Source organism: Ctenopharyngodon idella, chromosome 24 (genome assembly GCF_019924925.1).
Source record: "Ctenopharyngodon idella isolate HZGC_01 chromosome 24, HZGC01, whole genome shotgun sequence".
Lineage (NCBI taxonomy): Eukaryota > Metazoa > Chordata > Actinopteri > Cypriniformes > Xenocyprididae > Ctenopharyngodon > Ctenopharyngodon idella.
The window spans coordinates 12,117,763-12,135,169 of NC_067243.1; the positions used below are offsets into that span (position 1 = coordinate 12,117,763).

General features: G+C 37.4%; 1 protein-coding gene across 2 annotated transcripts in view; it reads left to right on the plus strand.

Annotated features, from left to right (window-relative positions):
* The window catches only part of sv2bb (synaptic vesicle glycoprotein 2Bb), a 38,253-nt gene extending 22,103 nt beyond the window's left edge, over positions 1-16,150 (plus strand). The window contains exons 2-13 of one of the 2 annotated variants that reach the window (XM_051884735.1): positions 1,493-2,190; positions 7,946-8,126; positions 8,562-8,713; positions 8,811-8,944; positions 9,506-9,595; positions 9,721-9,834; positions 9,914-10,002; positions 10,266-10,430; positions 10,534-10,667; positions 10,738-10,938; positions 12,831-12,990; positions 14,942-16,150. In XM_051884735.1, the coding sequence (XP_051740695.1) occupies positions 1,731-2,190; positions 7,946-8,126; positions 8,562-8,713; positions 8,811-8,944; positions 9,506-9,595; positions 9,721-9,834; positions 9,914-10,002; positions 10,266-10,430; positions 10,534-10,667; positions 10,738-10,938; positions 12,831-12,990; positions 14,942-15,125 (2,064 nt within the window). In that variant the 5' untranslated portion in view covers positions 1,493-1,730 and the 3' untranslated portion in view covers positions 15,126-16,150. The remainder of the gene's footprint in view (positions 1-1,492; positions 2,191-7,945; positions 8,127-8,561; positions 8,714-8,810; positions 8,945-9,505; positions 9,596-9,720; positions 9,835-9,913; positions 10,003-10,265; positions 10,431-10,533; positions 10,668-10,737; positions 10,939-12,830; positions 12,991-14,941) is intronic. The other variant, XM_051884736.1, reaches the window with a different exon arrangement.
* Positions 16,151-17,407: the final 1,257 nt, after the last annotated feature.

Here is a 17,407-nt window from a genome sequence, read left to right on the forward strand (position 1 = left end):
GGGACATTTAATGCGGCATGTCGTGACATGCTTTACAGTAAAAAAAATATTTAAAAAAAGACTGAGGAATGCATGTTTAATATATTGTACTTACAGATACCATTGCCTGTAATGAATATTGTACTGAAGTGACCTGCTTTTATTATTAATTAACAAATATACAATTAAAACATTACAATAAAAATTAGTTTGATATTAGATAGAAATATTGATATTTAGTGTTAAATACAGGACAGTTCAGTAAAATATGCTTAGTAGTCAATATGTATAAGTATAAAAATTAAAGGGTTAGTTCACCCAAAATAAGGTAATTTATTACTCACCCTCATGCCGTTCGACACCCGTAAGACCTTTGTTAATCTTCGGAACGCAAATCAAGATATTTTTGTTGAAATACGATGGCTCAGTGAGGCCTACATAGCCAGCAATGACATTTCCTCTCTCAAGATCCATTAATGTACTAAAAACATATTTAAATCAGTTCATGTGAGTACAGTGTTTTAGTATTAATATTATAAAGCGACCAGAATATTTTGGTGCGCCAAAAAAAACAAAATAACGACTTATATAGTGATGGCCGATTTCAAAACACTGCTTCATGAAGCTTCGGAGCGTTATGAATCTTTTGTGTCAAATCAGCGGTTCGGAGCACCAAAGTCACGTGATTTCAGCAGTTTGGCGGTTTGACACGCAATCCGAATCATGATTCGACACAAAAGATTCATAACGCTCCGAAGCTTCATGAAGCAGTGTTTTGAAATCGGCCATCACTATATAAGTCATTATTTTGTTTTTTTGGCGCACCAAAAATATTCTCGTTGCTTTATAATATTAATATTGAACCACTGTACTCACATGAACTGATTTAAATATGTTTTTAGTACATTAATGGATCTTGAGAGAGGAAATGTCATTGCTGGCTATGGAGGCCTCACTGAGCCATCGGATTTCAACAAAAATATCTTAATTTGCATTCCGAAGATTAACAAAGGTCTTACGGGTGTGGAACAGCATGAGGATGAGTAATAAATGACATTATTTTCATTTTTGGGTGAACTAACCCTTTAAACCTATATATATATATATATTTTTTTTAAACAAATAAAATCTTGTCAAAGAGTTGGTTGTAGAACCAGATGTGAAACCATCATCTTTTTGACCACTAGTTGGCAGCAACATGCACCATGTTGAGAAGCTTTGAGTAAGTTTGACCGTTTTCCAAAATGGTTGATAAGCAAGCCTCTGTGCTTCTCAAAGCATAATTTCGCCATCACCATTTTCAATCCAGTGTGGCTCCTTGGAGCCCACCTGTGTTTAAAAAACAGCTTTGACATCATTCAAACCACTGATGTCAAATGTACAAACCTGGTTAAGAAGCCTGTAATTTAGACCAATGAGTATAAAAGTCAAACGTGTCCTTCATTAATGCTTGATGTTGAAGCATTTATCCGAGGTTATGTTTAACTGATTCAGTGTTGATTTCCATTTTCAGGCTCAGCATGTGGCCCAATCAGAGCTCCGATAATCAAAGGTGATTAGAAGTGTCCAAACGGCATCCTTACAGTCAAACTCAGGAGACTCATTTGATTGGAACCTCGAGGACTTCTCAAGATCTCTTTAGCTGTAAACACGTAAGCAGTTCAAACGAACACGGACACAAACCAAATCAGCTACGGATTATGCCCATATAGGCTCCGACGTGCAGTTTAAGTAAAAACATATCTGAAACCATGGCGGACCCCTACCACAACAACATTTACCACCAGGGAGACGGAGACAGCTATGGGACATATGGACAGGGAGGACCGGACGGCTACGGTTATCAGACTGACTACCCTCCCCAAGAGGAAGACGCCGCCAGTGATGTCACAGAGGGACACGATGAAGATGATCAAATGTATGAAGGGGAGTACCAGGGCATCCCCCATCCAGATGAGGTCAAGACTGCCCGGAGGGCGGCGAGAGCGAAAGCAAGGACCGTGGCGGACGCCGTGTCAGATCAGGAGGAGCTGGCTGAACAATACGAGGACATCATGGAGGACTGTGGACATGGGAGGTTCCAGTGGACCCTGTTTGTGGTGTTGGGTCTGGCGCTAATGGCGGACAGCGTGGAGTGTTTTGTAGTGGCCTTGGTGCTACCCAGTGCAGAGAAAGACATGTGTTTGTCCCACGCTGAGAAAGGAATGCTGGGTAAGTCACCATTTTAGAGTTCGGAATAGCATGCTACCATACTACTTTCAGTATCTGTGCAGCATACACATGGATGATCCAATAAATTAGCCAAAATGGGCAGTATACTGTGCTATCTACTGCTTTCCCATAATGCATTGCACACAACCCTCATTTCCACAGGCTGCTAACTTCTGTTTATTGACTCTGATTTTGTTTTGAATACGTTATTACTTTGCAACCGTAAAAAATTGTGTTCTATATAGTATGAATGTGTGTAGAATGTAATCTGGACATATTACATTCCTCATGTTGTCATTATCATATGACCTACCAGTGTCAGTTGCGCGTCAGTTGTCACAAATCCTCTCCTGTAGCCTCATGGGATAGTAAAGTGTCCCTCGTATGCTCACTTCAAAATCTCGCCAGAAGTTGGTCATCCGGGTACTTCTTGCCTATTTTGTTTATACTGTGAATTCAGTTCAGACTGTGTTCACATACTGTTTATCGCCAACTGTATAGTAAAGTAGGGTGAATTTAGGGTGATTGGGACACTTTTTGCCATTGAGATGAATTGGAAAAAGTGTCCCAATCAACCTGAATTCACCCTATGTATTATTGGATGCAGCCATAAACAAAATGCTAAATAACAGTATTTAGCAGAAATGCTAACTGGGCACCATTAGCTGAAGTAAACATGCTGTGAGGTTGTGTGACGAAAATGTAGTGTACTACTGTTTGAAACCTTTAACACTGCATAATGTGCACTGTTTCACATACTATTTTTAAACATAGCAGGCGGTATATACAGAGTATAATGTGTGCAGTATGTAGTTAGCAGTAGCCTATGCTAGCATCCCATTGTTAGCATCCCATCTTAGATTAAAATGATCACAAATGACAAACTTAGCATGAACTTCAGACGATATAGGAATGATTTTCTTAGTGTATAGTGATGTTTTATGGATGGAGGTGCAGATATCCTAATTTCCTGAAACTTTTTTTAAATTAATTTTAGCTGGTTATGGAGTCCTGGATGCTGTTCCATATGCACATGCTGATGAAAATTTTTAGCTTAATTAATTCTAGTGGTTTTGTGAACTTAAACAGACCTTAGTGATGGCGTACAGTCAATTTTAGTCAGCTTTTACTTCAGGAGACCATCAATTAAAAATGTTCTCAAATTAGCTAATGGAGCACTCGACGGTTGAGATTCATGCGACTGGGTTTCACGCTCGGTCTTACATCAATCCGTTCTTGCTTAGTAAAGCAGTTGGGGGAACTGTCTCGTGACTCCCAAAGGTAAGACTAAGATGGGTTGGTTTTCGGCCAAACTAAAGCCTCAGAGAAACAATTAAGAGAGACCAAGCAAGCATAGAAATCGGAGTGAGAGGAAGTTGTCTTTAATATACCCCAAATGTATTGTCCCTGTAGTTGAGACTGAAGCTTCATGGTTTAACTTGGAAAAAATGGTTTATTATTTTATTTTATTTTATTTTAATTTATTTTACTACCAGGTGCCAAAATAAAATCAGATATACTAATTTAGTGTTTTATATGTTTAATTTTATTTTGAGCTAAATTTAAAATTCATCTGTAATATAGGCCCTGAATAAATTACTATTGACAATAAAGGGACAGTTTGAGAAACAAGATCAAAATATATGGTTTTTGAACAACATTTTGATCTCACTTCAGAGATCCAGAGATTTTTTTTTTTTTTTTCTTTGATAAATCTACTCCTTAATTCATTAATTACAACAGGAAGCCAGATTCAAAGACTTTGGCTTACCTTGTAATAATGAAGACAATCTACAAATCTGTCTATCGGATTGAATTTTCCAAAGCACCAAAGGTGAGAGTGCAAAACCTTCCCCCTGTTTGGTTAAGTGATATTGATGTGTGTGCAGAAGCAGCGCGTATGAGAGAGTAAAGACAGTCTGTGAGAGCCAGAATGAGTGAGCACTTTCCATCTTGCGTGCTTTTCGGTGGAGAACAACTGAGTCAGCAGTAGCCCGACTGATCGATAGCTTCTGTCCTGACCTTGCTCTGATACATAATCCTGTGCCCACCTCCCCCTGCAATCGCCATCGGGTTATATTCATCATTCACTTTTTCATATACTTCAAATCACTAACAGTGTTGGTTCTGATCTGCCATCTTTACAGAGACATTGAATCTTTCTGCAGGTCTAGAACTGAACATAAAGTCTTGTTGATGGATTTATTTATAGTTGTTTTCTTCTTTGGCCGAGCGCTGTGCCAGATTTCATGACGCTGCAGAGTTTACATTGTTAGTGTGTGCAGAAATATCTATTTTTAAAATCAACATGGGTTGCTGTAATGCTAGTCAAATAATCGCTCTTAAGTACGGTCACATTTACCATTGTTTGGCAGATTTTCGCAGGTAAAATCCAGTCATTTCGATAGGAATCAACGTAATTTGGAATTTCACGTTAGGGTGAAAGATTTCCCCACACGGATTTCGCATGGGGTTCAGTTAATCATGCGGATTCGCCACGTTGACCAACAGAAAGCTGCTTGGTTTGAAAGTGACTTCTGTGTGAGCTGTGCTTTATGCATCGCTACACTGGGTAATAAACAATGGATCATCTTTGCCAGCAAAATTTCACAGAATTTCACTAATGTGACCGCACTTTATGCCTGAATAATTAGGCTGGTTTGACATGGAGCTGCTGAAGCACAACATGCTAATTAAGCACCAGCGCTAAAAATATCATTGCTAAAAAAATAAAAGTCTTTTTTTTCCACTTATGATATTTTACAAATGTAAGACTAGTCGACCTTACTAATCAAGTAATTGTTGTTGTTTTTTTGACAACTACTTAAAGTCTTTAAAAGTGTCTCATCTTTACCTGATTTGCAATGAAACATTGAAATAAAAAGGTCTACTTAAAAATTTGGGGTTTAGTCGTTAATAAAAGAGTTTTGGTAAATGGAAATAGGACAAATGGTGTAAAAAGTCCACACATTGCATTTAAATGAACACGCATTTTGATTGGTAACGACAGTCATATGTCATGACGACAGACGTAACACGACACTGTCATTATTTTTACGCCAGCTAGAGGATGACTTTAAAACGTAAATATAGGTCAAAATAAGGTGCTTGAAAACCAACCTATAGGGTCGTTTTTTTTTTTTTTTTTGGAGGACAGTCTGGAAACACATCACCTTTAACCCTGGAAATATAAACTCAGGTAACACATCATTTTAAGGTGACGTAGTTACACGTTACTACATGTACTTACTATAGTAATAACAGTACATTATGCATAATTACAAGTACTAACCCTAAAACTAACCGTAACTCTATAGACCTTATGTAGCTCCGCCCCTTTTCAGCGCTGCGCTCGTTGTCGTTCGACTTCCTGTTTGTATTTCCACAGCGATCTTACGTACTTATGAATAAACTGCTCGTTTTAAAATCTTCCCGGTCTACTGACATTTGTTAAGACATCTGCTTTAAACATAACAACGCTCATGATAACTTTCATTAACTCTACAACAGGTAATTCCACTTCACCAGCTAATTATTCTTCAACAGCGATGCCATAGAAATATACAGAGCTACCGCAAAAACGGGAGTTCAAAAATAATATTCTAAAGATGGCGGCGCGCTTATTTCTCTGGTAAATAAGGTCTATAGTAAGAACATGTAGTTAAAGGATTAGTTCACAAAAAAATGAAAATTACCCCAAGCTTTACTCACCCTCAAGCCATCCTAGGTGTATATGACTTTCTTCTTTCTGATGAACACAATCTGAGTTATATTAATAAATATCCTGACGCATCCGAGCTTTATAATGGCAGTGAGCGGGACCAACGAGTATGAAGCTGAAGAAAGAGCATCCATCCAAAGCAAAACATACTCCACACGGCTCCCGGGGGGTAATAAAGGCCTTCTAAAGTGAAGCGATGCGTTTGTGTAAGAAAAAGATCCATATTTAACAAGTTATAAAGTAAAATATCTTCCGCCAGACCGCCTTCCGTATTTAACGTCAGTTAAGTTTTTTTCGTAAGTTGAATAGGGAAGGCGTCGGACGTAGTGTAAGCGTTTTGAACTGCGAGAGTCATTACACTTTCTTCGTAAGTTAAATACAGAAGGCACTCTGGCGGAAGCTAGATGTTTTACTTCATAACTTGTTAAATATGAATATTCACTGCGATTAAGCTTAGATGTGTAAAATATTTATTAATATAACTCAGATTGTGTTCATCAGAAGAAGAAAGTCACCTAGGATGGCTTGAGGGTGAGTAAAGCTTCATTTTAATGTGAACTAATCTTTTAATTAATATTACTCAGTACGTATTTGAGTAAGTATAATGTAACTATGTCACCTTAAAATAAAGTGCAACCTAAACTCAAGTTGTCATTTAAATATGTATGACAATAAAGAATCACCGCATTTCACAGCCCTCAGTTTGGCTCTGAAACATTGTCACGACTGCATGACTCGGCGGATTAAGCCTGACCAATAAGATGCTGGGAGGATCCTCATGCTGAGCGATGGGGGATAATGGCAGCTCAGGTCCATATGTTGATCTGCTCAGAGAGGACAGTGCTGTCACTCTCCCACCAGTCGTACGCCAAACCCTCTTCTCCACATGACCATCTGTACTCCACACCAAGCCCTTGTGCTTCTTGCCTGTGCAACGCTATAGTTTGGGGGCGGGGAGGGGCGCATTAAGCAGAATAGATTTCATAAAAGGAGTACTGGTGGCTAAAAATATTTAATAAACAAACTAAATGAGAATAAGATTTTCTAGAATTTAAAAAAAAAAAAAAATGGAGATTTCAATTCTTCAGAATTGCAGGCTGAAATGAGACTGTTTATATTATGTTAATATGAGTCTGTTTTTGTTCGAAATCATGCAGATATTAACAATGACAGGAATTCTGTGATTTCTATAAGTCTGATTTCTAAGTCTTGATCTAACTTTAACATTTGTGGATGCTTTTATCCAAAGCAACTTGTGTGCCATGCTTGTTAGCAACATTCGCTAGTGTTTGAAAACTAGCTTCAATGTTGAATCATGATTAAAATTAAATCTTTTAAATTTTTGTTGCATTCCTGAAGTATAATTGTAATAATCTCGCCTTTCAAGAAAGGAGTTAATCTACTGGCATAATGGTAACGTGCTTCCACCATCATTGTAGCCTACGACATTTGCACAAAGGTTAAAACTGAATGCCAGCTCTTTCAGTGTTCTCTTAAGTGAGCGCCCCGCTGACAGGTACATTCACCAAACGTGTTGCGTCAGCCAAATAGCACACCTGTGAGTCCTGCTATAGCTTCTGAATACCCACTCGCACTCATTAAGATTGACCAGGACCGCAAAACCTTTTATTTCAATCACTTACCCTTGTGACTGCTCATTTGATGTTCCTTTACCTCCATTTCTGAGACTGCATTAGCTCAAGTTGTTTGTGGTTACTTGAGTTACGATCTTATATATTTCCTTGCAAACTCATGTAGGTTCTATTGAATCTCATTAGATAAAAGTGATTGAATGTAAACACTGCAAAGAATTCATTAGAATTCTAATGCACACTAACAAGAAGGAAAGGAGGGAGAGGGCGCCCCCTAGAGGCACTCACACAATATGTCTACTAAAAATGTTTGAGATGTATAAATGAGCACATGAACATATATATATATATATATATATATATATATATATATATATATAAAATGAACAGTGTACCCACTGTTTGCCTATTGATCTCACATGGTTTATCGTTTCTCTTGCAGGTTTGATAGTATTTTTGGGAATGATGTTTGGAGCATTTATTTGGGGTGGCCTGGCTGATAAAGTGGGCCGACGGAAATGTCTGATCATCGTCCTGGCCATGAACTGCATCTCTGCCTTCTTCTCCTCATTCGCCCAGGGATACGGCTTCTTCCTGTTCTTCAGGCTGTTCTCTGGTTTTGGGTAAGCTGGAGGAAGAAAAACAAAGCAGAAGTAATGGTATTATAAGAGAAAACACAAAGGTCTGCCCTCCACCTTGGAAGCCATATAATTGCATGACAATAAGTCATTGTTTTCCACTAGAGGTCGAGCCATTCTGTAAATCAGGCTTGTCCAGGCTCAGGCCTTTCTCCCTCGGCTCAACTTCTAATTTAAACCAAGCAAGGCTGGGTGGTAATTACAGTACCAATCCATGGGGAACTCTCAATCTAGCTGTCTCTGGTAGTATTTTCCAGCTGTAATACCCTAAGGGCTACATATAATGGCTTTAGAGGTCTCCTCAATATGCACCCGTTGCCATTTATGGAGGTTTGTATGAACAAGAAATAAGTAATGAATATTTGCAGGTATAGAAATTATTGCATTGTAAGATAACTGCATCCCTGTGTTGTCTTGCAGGATCGGGGGCTCTGTCCCAATCGTGTACTCATACTTCTCCGAGTTCCTGCAGATGGATAAGAGAGGAGAACATCTCAGCTGGCTTTGCATGTTTTGGATGATGGGGGGCATCTATGCCTCATTTGCAGCCTGGGGCATCATCCCTCGATATGGTACATATATACCTTGTAGAGCATTGTCAGGATAAAGTTCTTTTGTTTTCTTGTTTTTATGTTGTTGTTTTTTTGCTTGTGTTTTGCTGTATTTCAGGCTGGGGGTTCAGTATGGGCACAGAGTTCCAGTTCCACAGCTGGAGGATGTTTGTGTTGGTCTGTGCTCTCCCAGCAATAGCAGCTTTTATTGGGCTAACGTTCATGCCTGAGAGCCCACGCTTCCTGCTGGAGGTATGTAACTGTATTTCAGCTATACAATAGCACTGTTCCAAGACCTCTCACTGCTTACTGCCTACACAGACGGCATCATAACCTGTTGTGGTACCTCATAAATTGACCAATTTGAAACATACTTCATAGGCTCACACCACACAAATCTGAGCTGATCTCAAAACTACTTTAGCAGTTTGATATTAGCATGTTGCTAAGCTAACCAAACAATACCCTAATAAACAAAACTACAGCACATACAAATATTAATGTGGGTAGAATAAATAATCTATTTTAATTACACTAATATATATATTTATATATGAAATAGTTTATTTAAAATTAACATTAACAATTTTTCACAGGTCTTCATAAGCAGGGTTTTAATGATGCTAGGTTTTGAAACAGACCAAATGTGTAATTTTCATTTTTTAAATTTAGAAATACAAATGCATATCAGCATATGTAGTTGTTTCTTGAACTTGTTAAACTACACTACCATTCAAAAGTTTGGGGTCAGTACAGTTTCTTTAATGTTTTTGAAAGAAGATCAATCTCAAGATCAATATCTGTCTCTTCCAGAATGCTAAACATGATGAAGCCTGGATGATCCTGAAACAGGTTCATGACACCAACTGGAGAGCTAAAGGAAAACCTGAGAAAGTGTTTACTGTAAGTTTAATGATTTTTAAGAGCTGATTTGATGTTTGGAGTAATACAATTATATCTACTATGTCAACGTGGTGAAAGCTGGCTTTTACCAGAATGCTTCATTAATAATGAATCCTTTTATCCAGGTAACTCAAATCAAGACTCCAAAGACACAAGAAGATGAGTTTATTGAGATTCAGACTGCAACTGGAACTGCTTTCCAGAGATGGGTGGTTCGAACTTTGACACTGACCAAGCTGGTAAACCAAAAAGCTAACAGTTCAGTTGACCTAAAGTTCTTCAGTATGTCATCTTAAAATAAGCTATTTTTGTGTGCAGGTCATCAAAAATGTTTTGTCCCTCTTCGGTCGTGATCTAAGACTCGCTACTCTGCTAATGGCCATCATATGGTTCACAATGGCATTTAGGTAAACCATTTTTTTTACAAATTACTTATTAGTCTTGAGTATTGAAATGCTGGTGCATTGCTTAATTTTATTAAACTCTTCATCTATTAAAAAAAAGTGTAATTTTAGCACCTATAGTGTCAGAAAATGGAACTGCAACAACACCACCCCACTTAGCCATTGGTCAGAAAAACCAATAGTTCCGCACCCAAACTCACACCATTGGTGGAGTATTTACACGTAGAAAACTATCTATTTCTTCTCTTTCTTGTGGTATATTTCAGTTATTACGGGCTTTCGGTGTGGTTTCCTGACATGATCAAACACCTCCAACATGAGGAGTATGAATCCAAGGTGAAAGTATTTCATCGGGAGAGGGTGGAGAAATTTAGTTTCAATTTTTCCTTGGAAAACCAAGTCCATAAAGAAGGAGAATACATCAACGACAGGTACATTGACAGAAACACCATCTGCGACGTCCATTATCCATGAATGCGTCTTTTTAATTGTCAGGCAACAGTATCTCAATGTGTGTTGTGTGCTTTCATGCAGGTTCTTGGACATTGAGATGAAGTCTGTGAAGTTTGAAGACTCCTTGTTTGTGGAGTGCTACTTCGAGAACATCCGATCCACGGATACGATCTTTGAGAACTGCACCATCCGCGATACTTTGTTTTACGACACAGGTAAGAGATATTACCTACAATCCAGAGTTGTTTTAGTGCACTTAGCCTCATGGTTTCTTCATTTCCACAGACTTATATGAAGAAAAGTTCATTGACTGTACATTAGAGAACGTCACTTTCTTGCACAACAAGAAGGGATGCCATTTAGACTATGAGGAGGAGAACGACGTCCTCGTCTACATGGTCAGCTTCTTAGGCAGCTTAGCAGTGTTGCCTGGAAATATCATCTCAGCACTCTTCATGGACAAAATTGGACGAATCAAGATTATAGGTGAGCTTACCCTGCTTACAGTGTTCTGTTAAAAGACGTTCTGGCAAGGTTCTCTCAAAGTTATGAACAAACGTTCCTCCAGTAACATTAATAGAACATTCATTCAAAGTTATTGATCTTTAATAATGTTCTTAAAACATAAGGGTAACACTTTACAATAAGGTCTCGTTTGTTAACATTAGTTAATGTTTTAACTAACATGAACTAACAATGAGCAATACATTTGTTACAGTATTTATTAATCATTGTTAATGTTAGTTAATAAAAATGTTCATGTTTATGTTAGTTCACAGTGCATTAACTAATGTTAACAAATAAAACTTTTAATAATGTTGAAATTAACATTAACTAAGATTAATAAATGTAGAATGCATGTAGTTCATGTTAACTAAAGTAGTTAACTAATGACACCTTATTGTAAAGTGTTACCAACATTAGCACTAAAACATTATTTATACATTGTTCATGGAATGTTTTTTCTGAAACATTTTAGTTAGACTTTCGTCTAACGTTTTTTAAATGTTACTGTTTGTTTATGAACATTCAAAAGTAGCATTCCCATAATGTTTGCAAAATTTTCAAATGGAATATTCAAATGGAATAAAGTACAGATGCCTTACAGCGAAAATTACTCCATTACAAGTTACAAGTCACCAATTCCAATACGTCTTAGAGTATCTGATTTTAACAGTACTTAAGTATTTCACTCGTGCTGAATGTCGGCTAAATGTCTCTCAGGTGTCGAGGACATGCCAGTGAAAATAAGTTGATTTGTAGGATGGGAAATCATGTTTATTTTCTAAAATCAAAATAAAACTGAACACCTCAATGTTGCTATAAATCAAGGTCGACAGTCTCAGTTAAGCTCAAGTGCTCAAAAAGGCCATAAATAAACCAATATCCATCAAAAAGATCTTGTCAATATAGCGGATAAATAAAATAATGTTAAGTAAAATTAAAAAGTCAAAGTCTACTTGCACTGGATGTGCTGGTTTCAGCCTCATCACCGGCTGCAGTCATGACCTCATCTCATAAACCAAACATCAGCGATTCACAATTACCAGCTAATGCACTCACATTCACGTAAAGTAGCCTTGTTGACAAGTTTTGGGTGAGTAAAGGCAAAATGCACAAGATATAGTACCTTCAATGACCTTAGATGCCAATATCGCTTCTTTATAGCAGAAATAAACTGCTGCAGAAAAAGTTAGGTGCCATGCAAAATGTAATTTGTAATTGCATTACTCCTCACAAATGTAGTGGAGTAAAAAGTACATCTACTTGATCAAAAATGTAGTCAAGTAGTGAGTAAAAGTTGCCAATATCTTTGATACTCAGTACAACTACAAAGTAGCCAAAAAGATACTTAAGTACAGTAACTAATTACATTTACTCAAATACTTTACACCACTGAAGTTATGCAGTGAAAAGAGCAAAAAGAAGGGCTAAGAGACGACAACTTGCGGTGATACGTATCATTGAGGCTGAAAAAAAACACACCACCGCAGAAAAAGGCGACAGGTAAATGCCGTTTACATTAGCTTCCTGTAAGTTTTTGTTTTGTAACACTTTAAAATACACAGCTTTTTAAAAATGGCGGGTGCTGTTTCGTATTGTATGCGTTCAACCAATCGGCGTACACTTACTTCTTTGGTAGTTCATATTGTGCTGGGTTAGACCCTACTCTAGGAGCTAATTTAGTTCCCCAAATGGAGTTCCTAGAACTAAATCCATTCCCAGTCCCGGTGGTGCGAACACGCAAAAAAGTAGGTACTTGCGCCATTAGTTGTAGGAACTATGAAAAAGTTTCTCCGGTGCAAAAGCCCCATATGTCACTAATGTTTTTTCTAACCATGAAGAGCCTTGAAAACCTCTTTTTCTTCTCTCTACAGGTGGTTCAATGCTTATTTCTGCTGGATGCACTTTTTTTCTTTTCTTGAGCTTTAGTCAGGCAGCCATTATAGCCTGGCAGTGTCTGTTTTGTGGAGTTAGCGTAGCAGCATGGAACGGCATTCAAGTCATCACCGTGGAACTCTACCCAGCTTCAAAAAGGTATATAAATACATGCCACATTTTACACACTACAATCAAATTATCTAGGTTTGTTATTACAACTTTTCAAACAACAATACAGATAGTTTTGCTTAATGAAATAACAGTATAATTGTTTGTTCAGTTTTCTTTTTAGTCTAATTTACTTTTAGGGCAACCTATCAGGATTTACAGAAGACAGGCAATGAGGAATTAGCAATTAAAAGGCATAGAAAACATGTTATTTTTGTGCTTGACCTTACTGCATATGCAGCACTGTTAATTTCGTTAACGAAAACCATGACGAAAAATGTTTGTTGACGACCTTTTTTCCATGACTAAGACGAGACGATATGAGACGACACCAATGTCATTTAACGATAACGACCAAAACAACACATGCAATATCGTTGACGAAAAAAGACGAGACTGAAATGTGGCTAAAAGACTAAACTTTTCCAAAATCACTCTTTTGAAATCACTTTTTGTTTTTGTCGAATAAAGGAGACAAAACATTACAGACTGTTTTAACGAGCGTCCATACTTACGGTTGCCAGATTTCCAAAATTTTCAGAGCTTTTCTGTTAAAAGAACACGTTTTACTTAATCTTTGAAATCTGGCAACCACGCACACCTCTCTACACTGAGGAAGAAGCGCGGGTGATCTGAAAACATACCAGTAAACTGGAGTTCAGCTATCTTCATTTGAGATTTTCTAATTAAATCAAAGTGTCAATCAGTCGGTCTATATTTCGCTGCTCGTTTACTGACTAAATCTGCGACCAAGTGTAGGCTGATATCCAGCAGTGGCTCTCAAACTGACGTACGCGAACAAAATGCTGAGTTAAAATAACATAAAAATTGAACATGTATTTCTAGCAGGTTTAATTACGTAAATACACGACGTTCAGTCAAATTACCTCATCTTTCGCGGTCAAAACTGACTGCATCCACGCCAGCAAATCGCGCTACATTAGTGCTGTTCTCGACAATACCATTGTGAAAGTGGGGATTTAGCATTTACTAGCATGAAGAATAAATACAGACACTAAATACAGAGAATGCATATAGATTTAAGATTAAAACTCTCTTAGATACAAAATCAATCCCTTTGGCGAGTTATTGTTTTTAATGTTGATCATACGAGCAAGAATGCAATGTTTCCCGAATATCCACACGATTTCAAATTTGACATTGATTTTATACAACACTTCAACAAACAAAAGGGAAATATTAAGTGATGTACATTTTAAACAGTATTGTCAGTATTTTGCTCTATTTTGCAACGAAAGCCACAGCTGAACTGCAGCACACAAGCTGTGTTTCGTGAACGAATCTGCGGCTTTGAATGATTTGGCAATGATTCAATGATTCATTCAGAAATACAGCCGCTTGCTTTGATACTGAAAGAATGAATGACTCGATGATTCACTCATAAAAACAGTGGCTTACTGCCACCTACTGGCGGTTTTAATGTAATATTTAAAAGTATCACTTCGTTTTTATCATCATTGTATTTATTGAATTTTTTTAAGCATTATTTATTTTATAAAGGTAAAAAAATGCACTGGAAAAATCGATTTAAGAGGGCAAATATTGTCCCTTAATGGAAAAGGTGTAACTGCAGTAAGCATTTTTGTCTAAAGATTAAGACTAAGACTAAATCAAAAAACACTGATGTGCAGTTTCCCTGTCGAGCCGCTAAATCTTTGGGCGGGGGGTATTTAAATGAATCATGCAAGGTTTGCGGTAGTCAGTTTGCGTCATTATTTACCACCCAAATACCAATTTTGCGCTTGACATGAGATTGAATTTGCACTGTAGATCTCAGTGGATCGCCCACAGAACTTCCCACTCCCATCTTCACTTTTATTAGATTGTGGCCACACAATAACTTGCCCTGTTTAGTAAATCTGGCCCTTAAAGTAGTAACCGTCTTTTCATTTCCTGCTCTCAATTTTTTCTCTTACAGAGCCACAGCGTTTGGAGTCTTAAATGCCATTTGTAAGTTGGCGGCTATAATGGGAAGCTCAATCTTCGCCTCATTTGTTGGAATTACCAAAGTCATCCCCATTCTTCTGTCTTTCGGTGCTCTGGTCGGTGGCGGAGTGCTGGCCCTAAAACTGCCTGAGACCAGGGAGAAGATCTTACTGTGAAAATTTGAACCTGAAAGTTTGGTCCAGACTATTAGTGTGGAGATAACAACTGCTGGCATGTGTAAAATTGGGTTTATTCAAAAACATACAAACAAACAAAATACAAATAATATGTGATATAGTGTCAACAAACTTCAATATTCAAAAACTACAAGGACAAGGACCAAATGATGGTTCTACACCTAGTCAACTATTAACTGATATGCCTGATATTTCATAGACAGTATGTTAAAGGCCTGTTGGGTTATTTGCAGCCTCAAAAAAAAAATCTACAGTAGTTATATAGTTTCAGAAAAGTCTACAGGGAGTATTACAGAGAAAAAACTATCTAGTAAAAAAATAAATAAAATTGTCCCAGATTTGCTTGAATGGAGTAATCTGAGTCATGGAAGTCTCAATCCTGTGCCATTTCTTGGTCAAAAAATTCAGGTACTGTTGAAGATTTTCTTTTTATCTTATTCTATAGCTTGTAATTTGCTAGCGTCTCACCCTCTGCCTTTGCTTATGATATAATCTCCGCCTGAAAAAAGGTGTATTTCTGTCCTGTGTGTTTGCAAGTGTCCTACTGTATGTCAAGAGACTGATCTCAATGTGTCGCTGTACGTTCGGATGCTCAGTGCAGAATGTGTGCTTGTGTTTGTTAGGTCACTGCGGAAACCATTACGTGTGCTTCCTCTGTTTTCTTTTTCTTGCTTTATTAACTGTAAATTGCCCAATCTGGCGGAGCACCTTACAAAGCTAGCCTCGTTTTACCTTGCCTTTCACTAAATGTGTTGTTTCTTAGTGCTCTCTCACTCTCTTTCTCTACTGCCCTTTTATTTTATTATTTTGCATCTTGTGAATCCTGAAAAAGTGGAACGGATTGGTCACTTTGGACTTGAGCTTCACAGAGCCACATATCTGTACTTGTTGTTGACTGAGTTGCATGTGTGTAACTTACCAAGTAATGTTTGTGTCTTTTTTTCAATGTGCTGTCTGGATGATCTAATGTACGTCTCACTGCAAATAAAACTGGTTAGACCATACTAGTCATTGGTAACCTGTATCATTTTATCAATGAGCTGGAGGGATTATACACCCAAAAATGAAAAATCTATGATCATTTAGTCACCCTCATGTCATTCCAAACCTGTATGACTTTTTGTTATGTGGAACACAAAATAATGTGTGATATAGTAACACTTTACAATAAAGTTCATTAGTTAACATGAACTAATAATGAACGGCACTTATACAGCATTTATTAATCTTTGTTAATGTTAATTTCAACATTTACTAATACATTATTAAAATCTTGTTAACATTAGTTAAAGGGTTAGTTCACCCAAAAATGAAAATTCTGTCATTTATTACTCACGCTCATGCCGTTCCACACCCGTAAGACCTTTGTTAATCTTCGGAAAGCAAATTGAGATATTTTTGTTGAAATCCGATGGCTCAGTGAGGCCTACATAGGGAGCAATGACATTTCCTCTCTCAAGATCCATAAAGGTACTAAAAACATATTTAAATCAGTTCATATGAGTACAGTGGTTCAATATTAATATTATAAAGCAACTAGAATATTTTTGGTGCGCCAAAAAAAACAAAATAACGACTTATTTAGTGATGGCCGATTTCAAAACACTGCTTCATTAAGCTTCGGAGCATAATAAATCAGCGTGTCGAATCAGCGGTTCGGAGCGCCAAAGTCGCGTGATTTCAGCAGTTTGGCGGTTTGACACGCGATCCAATCATGATTCGATACGCTGATTCATAACGCTGCGAAGCTTCCTGAAGCAGTGTTTTGAAATCGGCCATCACTATATAAGTTGTTATTTTGGGTTTTTTGGCGCACCAAAAATATTCTCGTCGCTTTATAATATTAATATTGAACCACTGTAGTCACATGAACTGATTTAAATATGTTTTTAGTACATTAATGGATCTTGAGAGAGGAAATGTCATTGCTGCCTATGTAGGCCTCACTGAGCCATCGGATTCAAACAAAAATATCTTAATTTGTGATCCGAAGATTAATGAAGGTCTTACGGGTGTAAAACGGCATGAGGGTGAGTAATTAATGACATTATTTTCCTTTTTGGGTGAACTAACCCTTTAATGCACTGTGAACTAACATGAACAAACAATGAACAACTGTATTTTCATTAACTAACATTAACGAATATTAGTAAATACAGTAACAAATGTATTGCTCATGTTTAGTTCATGTTAGTTAATACATTAACTAATGAACCTTATTGTAAAGTGTTACCTGTGATACAGTTAAAGTCAATAGGGTC